At 36.3% G+C, this 12,640-nt stretch overlaps 2 protein-coding genes across 2 annotated transcripts; both read right to left on the bottom strand.

Annotated features, from left to right (window-relative positions):
- Nucleotides 1-2,504: 2,504 nt before the first annotated feature.
- On the bottom strand, nucleotides 2,505-4,773 carry LOC104901037 (F-box/LRR-repeat protein At4g14103-like). The gene is made up of 2 exons (XM_010688580.1): nucleotides 4,714-4,773; nucleotides 2,505-3,032 (listed from the first exon to the last, which is right to left on the bottom strand). Exons 1-2 carry the CDS (start codon nucleotides 4,771-4,773, stop codon nucleotides 2,505-2,507), a joined length of 588 nt encoding a protein of 195 aa, XP_010686882.1.
- A 2,402-nt stretch (nucleotides 4,774-7,175) lies between these two features.
- Nucleotides 7,176-10,762, bottom strand: LOC104900978 (5'-adenylylsulfate reductase 1, chloroplastic). The gene is made up of 5 exons (XM_010688518.4): nucleotides 10,591-10,762; nucleotides 10,247-10,432; nucleotides 10,009-10,156; nucleotides 7,904-8,696; nucleotides 7,176-7,659 (listed from the first exon to the last, which is right to left on the bottom strand). Exons 1-5 carry the CDS (start codon nucleotides 10,634-10,636, stop codon nucleotides 7,429-7,431), a joined length of 1,404 nt encoding a protein of 467 aa, XP_010686820.1. The 5' UTR covers nucleotides 10,637-10,762; the 3' UTR covers nucleotides 7,176-7,428.
- Between the last annotated feature and the right edge of the window lie 1,878 nt (nucleotides 10,763-12,640).

The raw sequence follows: 12,640 nt of genomic DNA on the forward strand, positions 1-12,640 counted from the left end.
AGCATATGGCACTCTAGAAAGATATAAGGCCAGGTTGGTTGCCAAAGGCTACACACAACAGTATGGAGCTGATTTTCAGGAGACCTTTATTTTCCCCAGTTGTAAAGATGGCTACAGTCAGGGCTTTAATTGCATTAGCAGCTTCTAAACATTGGAATCTATGGCAGTTAGAAGTTAAAAATGCGTTCGTACATGGAGACCTCCATGAAGAAGTCTATATGAAAATGCCTGAAGGTATTCCTAATCATAGTAATCGTGTTTGTCTCCTCACAAAATCTCTTTATGGATTAAAACAGGCTAGTAGATAGTGGTTTGCTAAGTCGGTGAGTGAACTTCAGTTACAAGGCTTTACTCAATCCAAGAACGATTATTCATTATTTCTCAAGAAGCATAACTCTCATCTCACAGTAGCTGTTGTTTATGTGGATGATGTTATACTTACTGGCACAAGTCCTTCATTTATTGATGCTCTCAAACATCATCTTGACAAGGTGTTTAGCATCAAAGATTTGGGCAAACTAAGTTATTTTCTTGGCATTGAAATAAGTTATTCTTCTCATGGAATCACTCTTATCCAACACAAATTCACCAAGGAATTACTAGTTGCAGCTGGTATTACATTTTCTAAACAAGTAGCTACACCTCTTACACTACATCTCAAACTCAATTCTACAGAAGGTGAATCTTTCTCTGATGCTGCTCTCTACAGGTGCCTAGTTGGTAAAATAAATTTTCTTACCAATACTAGACCTGACCTTAGTTACACAGTTCAGACTTTGAGTCAATTTATGCATGCCCCTACTATACTCCATTACAAAGCCTTAATGCATGCTCTTAACAAGGGGTGTGCAAAAATATCCGATCCGAAAATTCGCCGATCCGATCCGAAATTTCGGATATCCGATCCGATTTTAAGATTTTGGATATTTCGAATCGGGTATCTGGAAAAAATTTCGGGTTTTCGAATCGGATACGGATCGGGATTTTTCAAAAATTTCAATGTACCCGATCCAAAAACCGGTGATCCGATCCGAAAACCCGGTATCCGGTCTGAAAATCCGGTGATCCGATCCGAAAAGTTTGGATATCCGAAAATTTTGGATCGGATTCGGATCGCAATTTCCCCGATCCGAAATTTTCGGATATCCGGATTTTTGGATCCGATCCGATATCCGACATTGAACACCCCTACTCTTAACTATGTTGGTTGCACTGTTGGCCAAGGCATTCTTCTATAAGCTTCTGCCTCTCTTAGCCTACAAGTTTTTTCAGACAGTGACTAGGGTGCCTGCTCAAACACTAGAAAATCTATCTCAGGGTACATTCTTCTATTTGGACAATCTCCCATTAGTTGGAAGAGTAAAAAGTAGAGAATGTCTCTAGATCATCCTCTGAGGCATAGTACAAGGCTCTTGCATCTGTAGCATCAGAAGTCACATGGATGGTTAGGCTTCTTGAGGAACTTGGTGTTGTTGATCTATAACCTATCACACTTTATTGTGACAATCAAAGTGCATTACACATAGCTAGAAATCTTGTATTCCATGAAAGGACAGATGATATTGACATTGATTGTCATTTCACAAGAGACAAGGTGCTAGAGGGTCTCATTCAGCTCGTTTATTGTCCTACTGGTGATCAGTTAGCTAATGTCTACACCAAGATACTTCCTTCCTCTCAGTTTCAGACTTTATTGTCCAAGCTTGGCATGCTCAAATCACTGCCTAGCTTGAGGGTGGGTAATGGTAATAATGATGAAATAAGATAAGGTCTTAAGCTTACATATATTCTGTCGTAAATTAGTTATTCTGTTATAACAGAATAACTAATCTTTCTCTTACAGCACGTGTGTTTTATCTATAGCCGGCAAAATTGACCCGTACTCGAAATACCCGACCGCGAAACCCGTTTGTCACCCGAAAATAACGACCCGAATATGACCCGAAACATCCCGACCCAAATCCGACCCAAATCAAAATAGACCCGAATATGACCCGAACCCGAATCTACCCAAACCCGAATCTACCGGACCCGGAAATGACCCGATAATGATGACCACAACCCGAACCCGAAAAGTTGTCATATTAGTTACTTTTTAAACAAATTTAAGGAAAATATTGTATTGAAATATTATATATAATTTAGCCACCGTCCATGAATTATTTAATCTACTCTCATTAGTTTTATATGTGTTTTATTTATTTGAGAGATTGAAAACCCGATCTAACCCGACCCGATATGACCCAAAATCTTACGGACCCGATACTAACCCGTACCCGAACAAACCCGACCCAAACAAAAAGTTGACCCGATTATGACACGACCCGTAACCCGACCCGTACCCGACCCGTTTGACCCGTTTGCCACCTCTACTTTTATCCTACCATTACTACATCTATAAATAATACTTAGCTGATTGTATTTTACATTCATTCATAAATAACAAAGTGAAATATGCTGCTATTTCTTTACGTTCTCTCTTCTATATGAGTTGTTTACTTTCTTTACTGTAAAACTAAACTTGTTAACATTATATGATCAAAAGCCTCAAAAACCTTCTCCATTAAGGTATTCTCAATGCGAATGTCTTTGACAAGACAATCCATGTTTGTGATAGAGTAATTTTGAGTTAGATCATCATAGTACTCAAGATATTCCAAGTTCGAAGTATGAATAAGCACAAAGTCATTGCTATGAGACTCATCAATTTCATTAAACACGCTCAAATGCAATCTCCAAAGAGAAGGTGAAGAGATACTTACTGAATTGGCACAGTTCCACCTGAATTCCACGGTGAGGTCTTCCAGTAAAGGGCAGCTTGAAACGAGCCTTGTCACAACGACGTCATCTGGTATGACAGTCGCAAGGATAACAAGTAATTTCAAGTTTGGAAGACAAAAAGACGGAATGGTTGAAAGTTGATCAAGACCAAGGTTAACATCAAGCTTCAACACCTCCAATGTTTCACTAGTGAAAATTTCTGAGGGCAGCTGCATACCCCCTGCCTCCCTCACATGAATGCGGAGGTCAAGCTGAAGGAATTATGTCATCGACTTTAATGCAATTACTAAATCTCACAGGGATCATATTATGGAGATAATAAATTCATTAAATTGGGTCGTCTATATGTCTTGCTAGAAAAAGCTATAGAACTTTAGGTTTATAATAAACCTGAAACCTATCTAATTAGATGGATCCTACGAGGTCACACTTACACAATCTGGATCAACAAAATAAAGACCTAGAGCCCATGAAGGACTCGAGGGGTGGCCAACCAAAGAGAAAGAAAAGAAGAGGATTTCTAACCTTATTTATTCCTATAATTAGGTGGGGGAATTAGAAAATAAAGCACTCAGTTTTTTCTTATTATTTTCTCTCTCCTCTTTTTTCTATCTTCAAAAGCTACATAATATTGCTCCACGAAATAGAGGAGCCCCTCTTCCTTCCAACTAGCATTGGTGGAACGTTGATCTGGATTGATGAACCTAGTAGATGGATCTCAATTGCGGTTCTATCTCTGGATCTTAAAGCTTTGTGAAAATCACGCTTTAATGGTTAATTCTAAATTATTATGTGATCCTTGAATGTATATGCATGTGATCCTGTTTAAGTGCTTATGAATATGATTCATGAAATTTCGCTTATAGTACTTATAATCGTACAGTGGTATCAGTTTTAGTCTCTTGCATATAGGTTTTTGGTCATAATATTTAGATTTATTTTGATGTGAATGACTAATTTTAATTTGATTAAGGGAAGGAATTGAATTATGAATTGAATAATTAATTAAAATTGCTTAATGGAGATTTATTTACTTGATTTTTCAATAAAAAGTGGCCAAATTTTTTTACCTTTCAAACCCTAATTTTCGAAATTTAAAATTTGATTCTAGATCTCTAAATTTTGAATATTAAAATCATATTATTAATCTGATTAATCTGTTTTAAATTATTTATGTATGAAAATTAATTCATGTGAAAAGCGTTTCATATGAATAAGAGATTAATTTATGTGAATAACCCTAAAATTAATTAAAATGGAGATTTTAATTTAATTTTTTGAATTAGGCATAAAAGAGTTTATGTTCAATTTAATTAAGATCACTAAATTAATTTTGCAAACGGTTGTGATTTTAATTTCCTTCAAATAAAACAAAAAACACGATCAGGGAGGCATTGCTCCTTCCAGATCAAGTCTAAAACCCATCTCGAGTATGATGATGTCGATGCCATCGAAGACGGGGATGCTAGCTCCAGCCCACATACCAATGTTGTCCGACTTGGAAGGCATGTGTCTGGTACTCCATGCATGTCCAGATGACATGGAACATAGAATAGTTACAAAAAATTCAGAGTATACTGACTATGCCATGGGAGCTCCAAAGCTTCATCGATCCCGTCCTTGTGATTCTGCGACTAAGACAACTCCTCAATATTACTCCAAGTTGGCTGGAAATAGTCTTAAGAAGCGCAGCCAACACTCTCAAACTAGCAACCAAAATAGAAATCGAAAAGCAACTATTTGTGACTTGGAAATGATAGAAGAGAGTGAAGAGCTCTGGCCACTTTGTGTGACAAAGATAAAAGCGGACATAAATGTATGTTTCTTTGTAAAATCCTAAGAACGGAAGGGTAAGCTGAAACAGAATCAAGAAGAGCTCCACCTAGAGCTAGGAAGATTACCCTCATTTAAACAAAATATGAAGATCCTTGCCTGGAGTGCAGGAGGAATTTCTCGGCCCGCCTTCTGCTGAAACCTCAGCCAACTCACCATTGATCATGATCCCGACCTAGTGGTTATCTCCGAAACCTTAATTATAAAAAAATCCCAAATGGTTTGACAGTCGTTCCTGTCCCCTGACTTGTTGTTGTAAAGTTGAAGCTACCGTGTAGTTGAACATGTTGTTATGTTATGGTTGAACCTTCTGTTGTAATGAATTATGAGTTCGTAATGAATTATTAGTTTTTATTAGTTTATTAATGAATTTTATGGGATTGTATGGTTAACTTCTATTATCGAACACTTAATTTTTGATGTTAGAGCCAAATTTATTTCATTGAAAAAAACACAGTTTGAATAAATTTGATGATTCGGATCGGATCCAGTCTAGTGTCTGAAAATTCGGATTGGATTGGTTTGGACACAAACTGTTATTGGATTAGATTTGGATTGGAAAATTAATATCCAAATTTTGTTTAGATCATATTGGATTTGGCTTAAATTCGAATCATACACAGAACTTCCACCCCTATTCTTCGCTGCTATTCCCCTTTACTTCTTCGTTGCTATTCTTCCTTGGGTAAAGGTCCTCTTATTCGCACCACGCCAACTCATCTGAATCCACCACCATCATGGTCGTCGATTCTGCTGAATCATCATCATCCTTTGAGTTGCTTCAATCGTGGCCTTTGGATTTCTTATATCAATTTCATCTCTTTATTGTTAAATTTTCCCCATTGATTTGCTCCAATAAATCACAGCCATTGAAGTATTTGATGAATCTTTTAGTACGTTTTCTTTGAGCCCCCACTCCGAGGTCGCTCATCATACACTCGTACATTCTGGAACTTTTCTGCTTGTTGTGAATGAGAACGTAACGCCCGCTCCATTGTATAGAGGAGCGCCAGCCCCCCCTTGGTTTTGGGACATATGCTTGGGCTGCGGTGGAGATGGCATTTGGTGCCTAAGATTGGAATGGTGGTGCTGCGGTAAGTCTGAGCAGGGTTGCAGGGGATTAGTATATTGTAGTGTATATGGGTGGAGGGAAGATGGTGTATATTGTGGTGTAGGATAGGATTAGTCTGGTCTAGATTAAAAATAATGTGTGGTGAAGGTTAAGGTTAAGGCAACCTTCAATGACATTGATTTGGTGCTTGTGGTTCGTGCTCAGACTTTAAAACTGGTGTCTTGTGCGTTAGACGCTCACCTACACGTAAACCAACACACAAGTTGGGATCAAGACATAGAAGATAAAGAATATAAAAAGGAATAATAAAATAGAAGTGTCTAAAAGGGAACAAAATAGAAAATTAATTACGAAAAGTAAAACGATCTAAAATCAATAAAAACAAAGGAAATAAATAAATTCTGAAATTAAAAGCCAAAGATTAGCAAATAACACTAACTAAACCATTATGCTTAAATGTAAAAAGGAACAAATAAATGTTAAAATACATAGAAATAAATTAAAATAAACTACTAAAATAATATAAAAACTATTCTCTAGAAGTGACATGAATGTCACTTATCATGTTCCTTCCCGGAGTTAAAAATATTTTAAATTTGAGTAGGGAAAGTGTTTAAATGATTGTTGAGAATTATAACGAATATTCATGGATAATTTATTGAAGATTACTCGATATAGTCATGATATTATTGTTAATTTTGCGATATTAAAAAAAAGTATCTTTGTGATTAAATAAAGTGAAAGTATTCGAGAAATCAGTTATGATGTTTACACTGAGATAAATCTTATTTTCAGCCACCCTTATTATTTTGGAATTGGTGGGACTTGTGTATCAACTTAAGCTGACCGATTGAACCTTTCCTGGTGGGGGCAAATTCAATTGTTTAGGGAGGTCAAGTTAGCTTTGCCGGAAGTATCCGTGTTATGTGTATTCCGCTGCAATGTGCTTGTTTGGATAATATAAACTATGTATTCTAACTTATGTTTTGAACTTGGATATCTAACTACATAGACTATATTGTAATAATTAAATAATTTGGATTTAGTGATTCAATTTTCATATTTATGCTTAAATACTTTCAGATTTCCTAACTCTACGAAAGAAGGGAAGTGCGTATATATGCACTAACATCTCTAATTAGCGACTTAAATTAATTATAATTAGTCTTAATTAAACTGCTATTTAGCTAGTACTGTTACCAGGAACAACTTGGTACAACCCGGATTGTTTTGATCTTTGGAACAAATCAGACCACGGATTAGATATTTAGGGCCAGATTTTTAAATTCGGACCAACTATGCCATGCTATGTATGAGTTAGTTTCCACTTTCCCCATCATATTGGAAATTAAGGAAGAGATTAGAAAAACTCAGATTTATTAATGGGTTTTTCTGATACACCAGATGAGATTCAAACACCACCCTTCAAAATGTACACACTCCATTTGAACACCAAAATGCTATACCCTCTTCACAAAGCCCAGAAAACTGAAAAAGAGAAGAGAAGAAAAAACCTATATTAACATGACATCTCCGACTTGCAACAAAGCAAGTCATCATGCAGCTCACTATTGACTACAAAAGAGCCTCTCTTAGAATCATAAGGGAGGATTATATTCAGTAAAGCTGAACATTGGTTCGGTAACCAACTTCCTGAGTTATCTTCCATTTTGCCATCATTCAGTAGGAAAATTAGCTCTCTTCTGTGAATTCTATGAGGTAGAACGACTATTGAGCGCCGATTATCTGAGAGCATTGACGAAAGCCAGGAGTGACTCGACATCCCTGTTCTCTGATGGGTACTTGATGGGTTGAGATGAGTGTTTCGGGAAGAGGAGGATAGTTGGGAAGCTTCCCAGCTGCAATTCACTCTTGGCAAATGCCTTCTGTTCACCATCTGCCCTGAACTTTCCGACCTTCACACCACTTTCAGCCAACTTGTCAGCCAGCTCTAGGTAAGAATTTTCCATTGCCTGCACAGATAAGAAATATATCAGTTAGTATTACAATATGATGAATAAAGACCAATGCAAATGAGTTGGGTTATTCACGTAATTACTATATGGAACAAAGAGTTTATTGACTTTACTGCCCAGCAACTCAGCAAGGTACAAAAAGTAAGGATAGTAGTGTCAATACAGACTTTGTTCTCCGATGAACAATTAGTTGTTTGTGATTTTCAAAACCAATGGAAGCGAGAGTAAACGAGTATCTAACCTGGCAAAACTGGCACCACGGTGCATAGAGGACAACAATCCATGGGTCTCTCCGATCCTCCAATTTCATCAAATTCTCAATACCGGCTCTACTCAATGAAACCAGGTTTTGTGACTCAAATATGTCAGCAACCTCCCCATTCGTTGCAGTACTATTTTGAGTTTCAGAACTTTCTTGCTTAAGATTACCCTTGTGGAGGCCACACTCCTTGGCCTTGGCATCCTCCCACCACCACCTTCCTTCTCTTTCGTGTTGTCCGGGCAAAACAGGCCTGGTGCACGGCTCACATCCAATCGAGACGTATCCCTGGGCGTGCAACGAGTTGATGGGTACACTCATAGTCCGAAGGAAGTTCCAAACATCCTTACCCTCAACGTTTGCAACAGGGTTCCACTTCACAAGGCTACCAACACCACCATCCAGACCCTCAAAAGCAGGGTCCACTTGGACAACAGGGACTTCAGAGCGAGTCCCAGGAGACTGGTCCTTCCTTTGCCCAGTAATCCAGGCTCGCAACCCCTTCAAGGCCCTCCTAAGAGGCCTCACCTTTCTGACACGGCAGCACTCTTGGTGGCCATCCTCATAGAAAGAAAACAAACCCTTGTTCCTAACTAGAGCTTGAACTTCTACTGCATCAGGGAACATGTATTCAATGTGAATGCCATAGTGTTTTTCAACCTCATCGAAAAAGCGATACGTCTCAGGGTTCAATCTTCCTGTGTCCAAGCTGAAGACTCTAAAGGGTCTGCCAGTTAATTTGGCATACTCAATCAAAGCAACATCTTCTGCACCACTGTAAATTAAAGCACAGTTTACGTTAGCAAACAGAATACTCAAACATTTTTCCTAAAAGAATACCACAACTATAAGCTCGTTGTAGGAGTTGATCAACTCATACATAATATTCCAATGACTTTCCCATCTTAGTCAGAGTTCAAGGACATGTAAAAAAAGTTTCAATTTCTTCATCTAACCACTATCAGTTCTTCAACCACGATCAACTAGGAGTTCCTCGCTAATCTAAATTAGGATCCTTTTCGTTTCCTTTCTTACATTTCCCATCTTATTGAAACGTAGACCATGCTAAGACACCTTGCGGGAAATCATCCACAAACACTTTGAATCTTAAATTTCCTAACTATGGACTCTGATTAGAAATATATATTATATACCAGAAAAACCGCCCTATTTTCCATTTTACATAAAATCCTAACTGTTAATATAGGAAATCGACAGTCCATTTCTCAATCTCATCTACACTAATCCGCCAATAATTTTAGAAAATCTTGTAAGATTTGCATTTACATTTAATTTGGGTCTATATATATAATATCCATGGAGATCTTCAACAAAATTTGTGGACTTAGAATAGAATTTTTTTGAAACAATTAGGCCAAACTAAGGTCCATTCACTTTGAATGGTCAATGTTGGGCTTCTCTTCGAAAACAGGCTTACACCTTAATTAACACTATAAATAGATTTTGGGCATGTACTTTTGGACTTATTTTCAGTTTAATTCAATTCTGTTTAAGTTAATTTCAGTTTCTCTCGAACCAAAAGAATGAAGCCTAACTACAATGCATTAAACTCTTTCATTAGCTTTAGTTAATTTAAATAAAGGGTTATCGTATCACTATCATGTGTTTTAGTTAAGTGATTTAGCTAATTACTTTGAGAAGAGAACCTTAATACCTTCTCAAGCAAATTAGCTATAGATGGGATTTCTAAAGTCAAAATTTTCCATTAGAGTATTCTATTAACATTTTTTTAAGGTGAAAATATTCTATTAATTTATTAATAAAACAATTGCAACTAGATACAATCACAAAATCAAAATAATTTTCTTTATTAAAAATATTAATTTTAATTAATATTCTAATCTACCTCACTTCATGTCCAGATTCATCATAAGGGCATAACAGTAATTACACACCGAAATACTATTATAAAATTATAATCATTAATTTTTGTTTTTCCTGATTATTCTATTTAACAAAATAAAAGTCAATCAAATCCTAATTTCACGAAATTTAATTCTAATTACTCTAAAAAAAACATTAAGTAGTAATTATTATTATTACTTCAAAATTATTTAATTAATTACCTGAAAGCAATGGCAATATCATTTCCAAATTTCTCAAGTGCTTTATCCATAATCTCAAGAGGAGAAGCATTCTGAAGCTCTTTCGCTAACTCTTCAAAGTTCTCTTCTTTTACATCCACTTTTTTCACTTCCCCATTTACCCCTTCCTCTGTAAAATAAAAAAGGTCAATTTCGTCATTTCACATCCAACCCATAAATAAAAGAGGAGAGAGAAAATCAAAAGAAAAAGAAAGAATACCAGTTTTAGGAGCGGCGAAGGATGTTGTGGTGGCAGCTAGTGGAGCCACCGAGTCACTCCGCCGTGACTCGGCTGCAACTCGTAGCGGCTTCACAGCTGAAACGGCTCGCCGTGTTGATAGATTAATCGTGGCCGTTAGATTTTGATGAGGACGATCTGATGGTTGAAATACGCCGTAGCTAGGAGCTGTGGGACCCAAAACAAACACACCACACAATATATTTTCAGAAATGGTATAAATCTTGGAATGAAATATTATTATATTATTATTAGATTAAATTAACATCAAGAAATGTGAAAGAAAAAGATGGAAATGGTGGAAAGAGGGAAATTACTAAACTGACCTTTGAGTTCAGAGGAGAGAGAAGATGTAACAGCCAAAGACGCCATTGTTGTTGTTGTTGTTGTGTAAAATTGTGGGAAAATTGAGGTGGTTTTTGAGGAAATTAGAGAATGTGTGTTGGGTTTTTGCTGGGGAAAATATATTAAGGGATGATCAACTGATATATTGAGGAGAGAGAAGAGCGAGGAGTTAAAAGGGGGGCGAGAAAAGAGGGGATGAAGTAGGTACATTGAACCTGGACGTTATTTTGGAGGAGAGAGAATATTAGAGGGTTTTGCTTACGTGGGAAGGGATTATTGGTTTAAGATTGTCTCAGCGCTGTCGTCACGTGGCGTCTCGTAGCGCGTGGCTTCCTCTCGCTTTTTCCACTAGATCCTTTCCTCTTTGCTTCTTTGACACCTTTTTTTTTTTTTTTTTTTTTTTTATATTAATACTACTGTCATGTGGTATTATCAAATCTCACCATTTACTTCTTTTTTGGGAAATAAACTCTCTCTATCTATACTTTTCTCTCTCCCCTCTCTCCTCTCTACTTTCAAAAACCCTAGCCTCCATTGTTGATTTTCAAAGGGGATTCCATCGGTTTTTACCGTTGGAAAGCCCCCACCTTTGTTTTTTATTTGTTTTTAGGTTTCTAATAACGATTTCTCCCTCGAAAGAAAGGGTTTTCGATCTCCTTCGTAAGAAAAGGTTTTTCGATCTCCTTCGAAAGACAAGGTTTTTCGACCTCCTTCGAAAGACAGGTTTTTTCTCCTCTTTTAGAGGGGGAATTTCTACAGGTTACAATCCGGGATACTAAATCTAATGGGTTGCCGTGAAATTATTTTGTTGGTGAAGAATTATGCGGGATCACAAAGGTTATCAATTTTTCGAATACGGTCAGATGAATCCGACGGAAATCATCCTCACGACTACAAGGGATCGTTAGATTGTCTCTCCAACAAGGCTGTATTTTCCAGCGATATAAGCGGGAGATGTTCCACATTGCAAGATTTATTTGACGATCGTAGTTTTTATGAAGGAATTTTTTGTTTGATTCAACTTATGTATTTGTTTGATTCGATTGCTTATGTAGATGTCGTATGACTTTTTATTAATGAATTAATTTTACTATTCAAAAAAAAATCAAATCTCACCATTTGCATTTCGCAATTCTGACTTAGGTTGACCTGTTCCACATTAGAATGAGGGTGTGTTTTTTTCGGCATAAAATAGCTGAATTGAACTAAATTGAATTGAACTGAATTGGACTGAATTGAATTGAGTTGAGCTGAACTGAACTAAATCGAACTGAACTGAACTAAAATGAATAGTGATATGTGAGAGTAAAAGTATTGTATAGAGCTGAACTGAATTGAATTGAATTGAACTGAACTGAATTGAACTGAATTGAACTGAACTGAACTAAATTGAACTGGATTGAACTGAACTGAAAATAAGTTGGGGAGAACAGACCCTTAATATACACCAAACTCACGCATGTGAATCACACATTAATATAAAATACAAAAACACACTATATCACAAACAGGTATATTATATAATAGAGAAATACAATATATCACAAACGAATACACTATCGCACAAAGAAATACTATAGCTCTTGCAAACAAAAAAAAAAACAATTTTATAGCACAGAGAAACACATTATTCCACATACAAACACTATATCAAAACTAACATATTATCCTAATCTTATCACATATTCAATTGTACAATCAACTATAATACACAGAAACACACTATATCATAAATAAATATACTAGATAAAAAACAAACGCATTATAGCACGAAGAAATACTATCACAAATAAACATAATATAACGCACAAAAACACACTGTATCGAAACTGACAATATAATCCTAATCTTCTATAAAGGTTCAATTGTACAATCAACTATATCACGAATACTGAAAAACAGAGTAAGAACTTGAAGTAAAAAAATGAAGCAAATATGAGAGAGAAATTGAAAAGACAAAGAAATTTGAGCAAATAAAAAGACAAACGAGTAGAAATTGTAATCATTACAACCTATATAACTCTTAGTGTG

Source organism: Beta vulgaris, chromosome 8 (genome assembly GCF_026745355.1).
Source record: "Beta vulgaris subsp. vulgaris cultivar EL10 chromosome 8, EL10.2, whole genome shotgun sequence".
Classification (NCBI taxonomy): Eukaryota; Viridiplantae; Streptophyta; class Magnoliopsida; order Caryophyllales; family Amaranthaceae; genus Beta; species Beta vulgaris.

Excerpts from the sequence above, each read along its gene's own strand:
- LOC104901037 (XM_010688580.1), bottom strand. The coding sequence starts at position 4,773 with ATGGTGAGTTGGCTGAGGTTTCAGCAGAAGGCGGGCCGAGAAATTCCT. Across the intron at positions 3,033-4,713 it reads AAATTCCTCCTGCACTCCAG|CTTGACCTCCGCATTCATGT; the intron begins GCAAGGATCTTC and ends TAATTCCTTCAG.
- LOC104900978 (XM_010688518.4), bottom strand. The coding sequence starts at position 10,636 with ATGGCGTCTTTGGCTGTTACATCTTCTCTCTCCTCTGAACTCAAAG. Across the intron at positions 10,433-10,590 it reads TCTCTCCTCTGAACTCAAAG|CTCCTAGCTACGGCGTATTT; the intron begins GTCAGTTTAGTA and ends TGGGTCCCACAG. Across the intron at positions 8,697-10,008 it reads GATATTGCCATTGCTTTCAG|TGGTGCAGAAGATGTTGCTT; the intron begins GTAATTAATTAA and ends TTTAATTTACAG.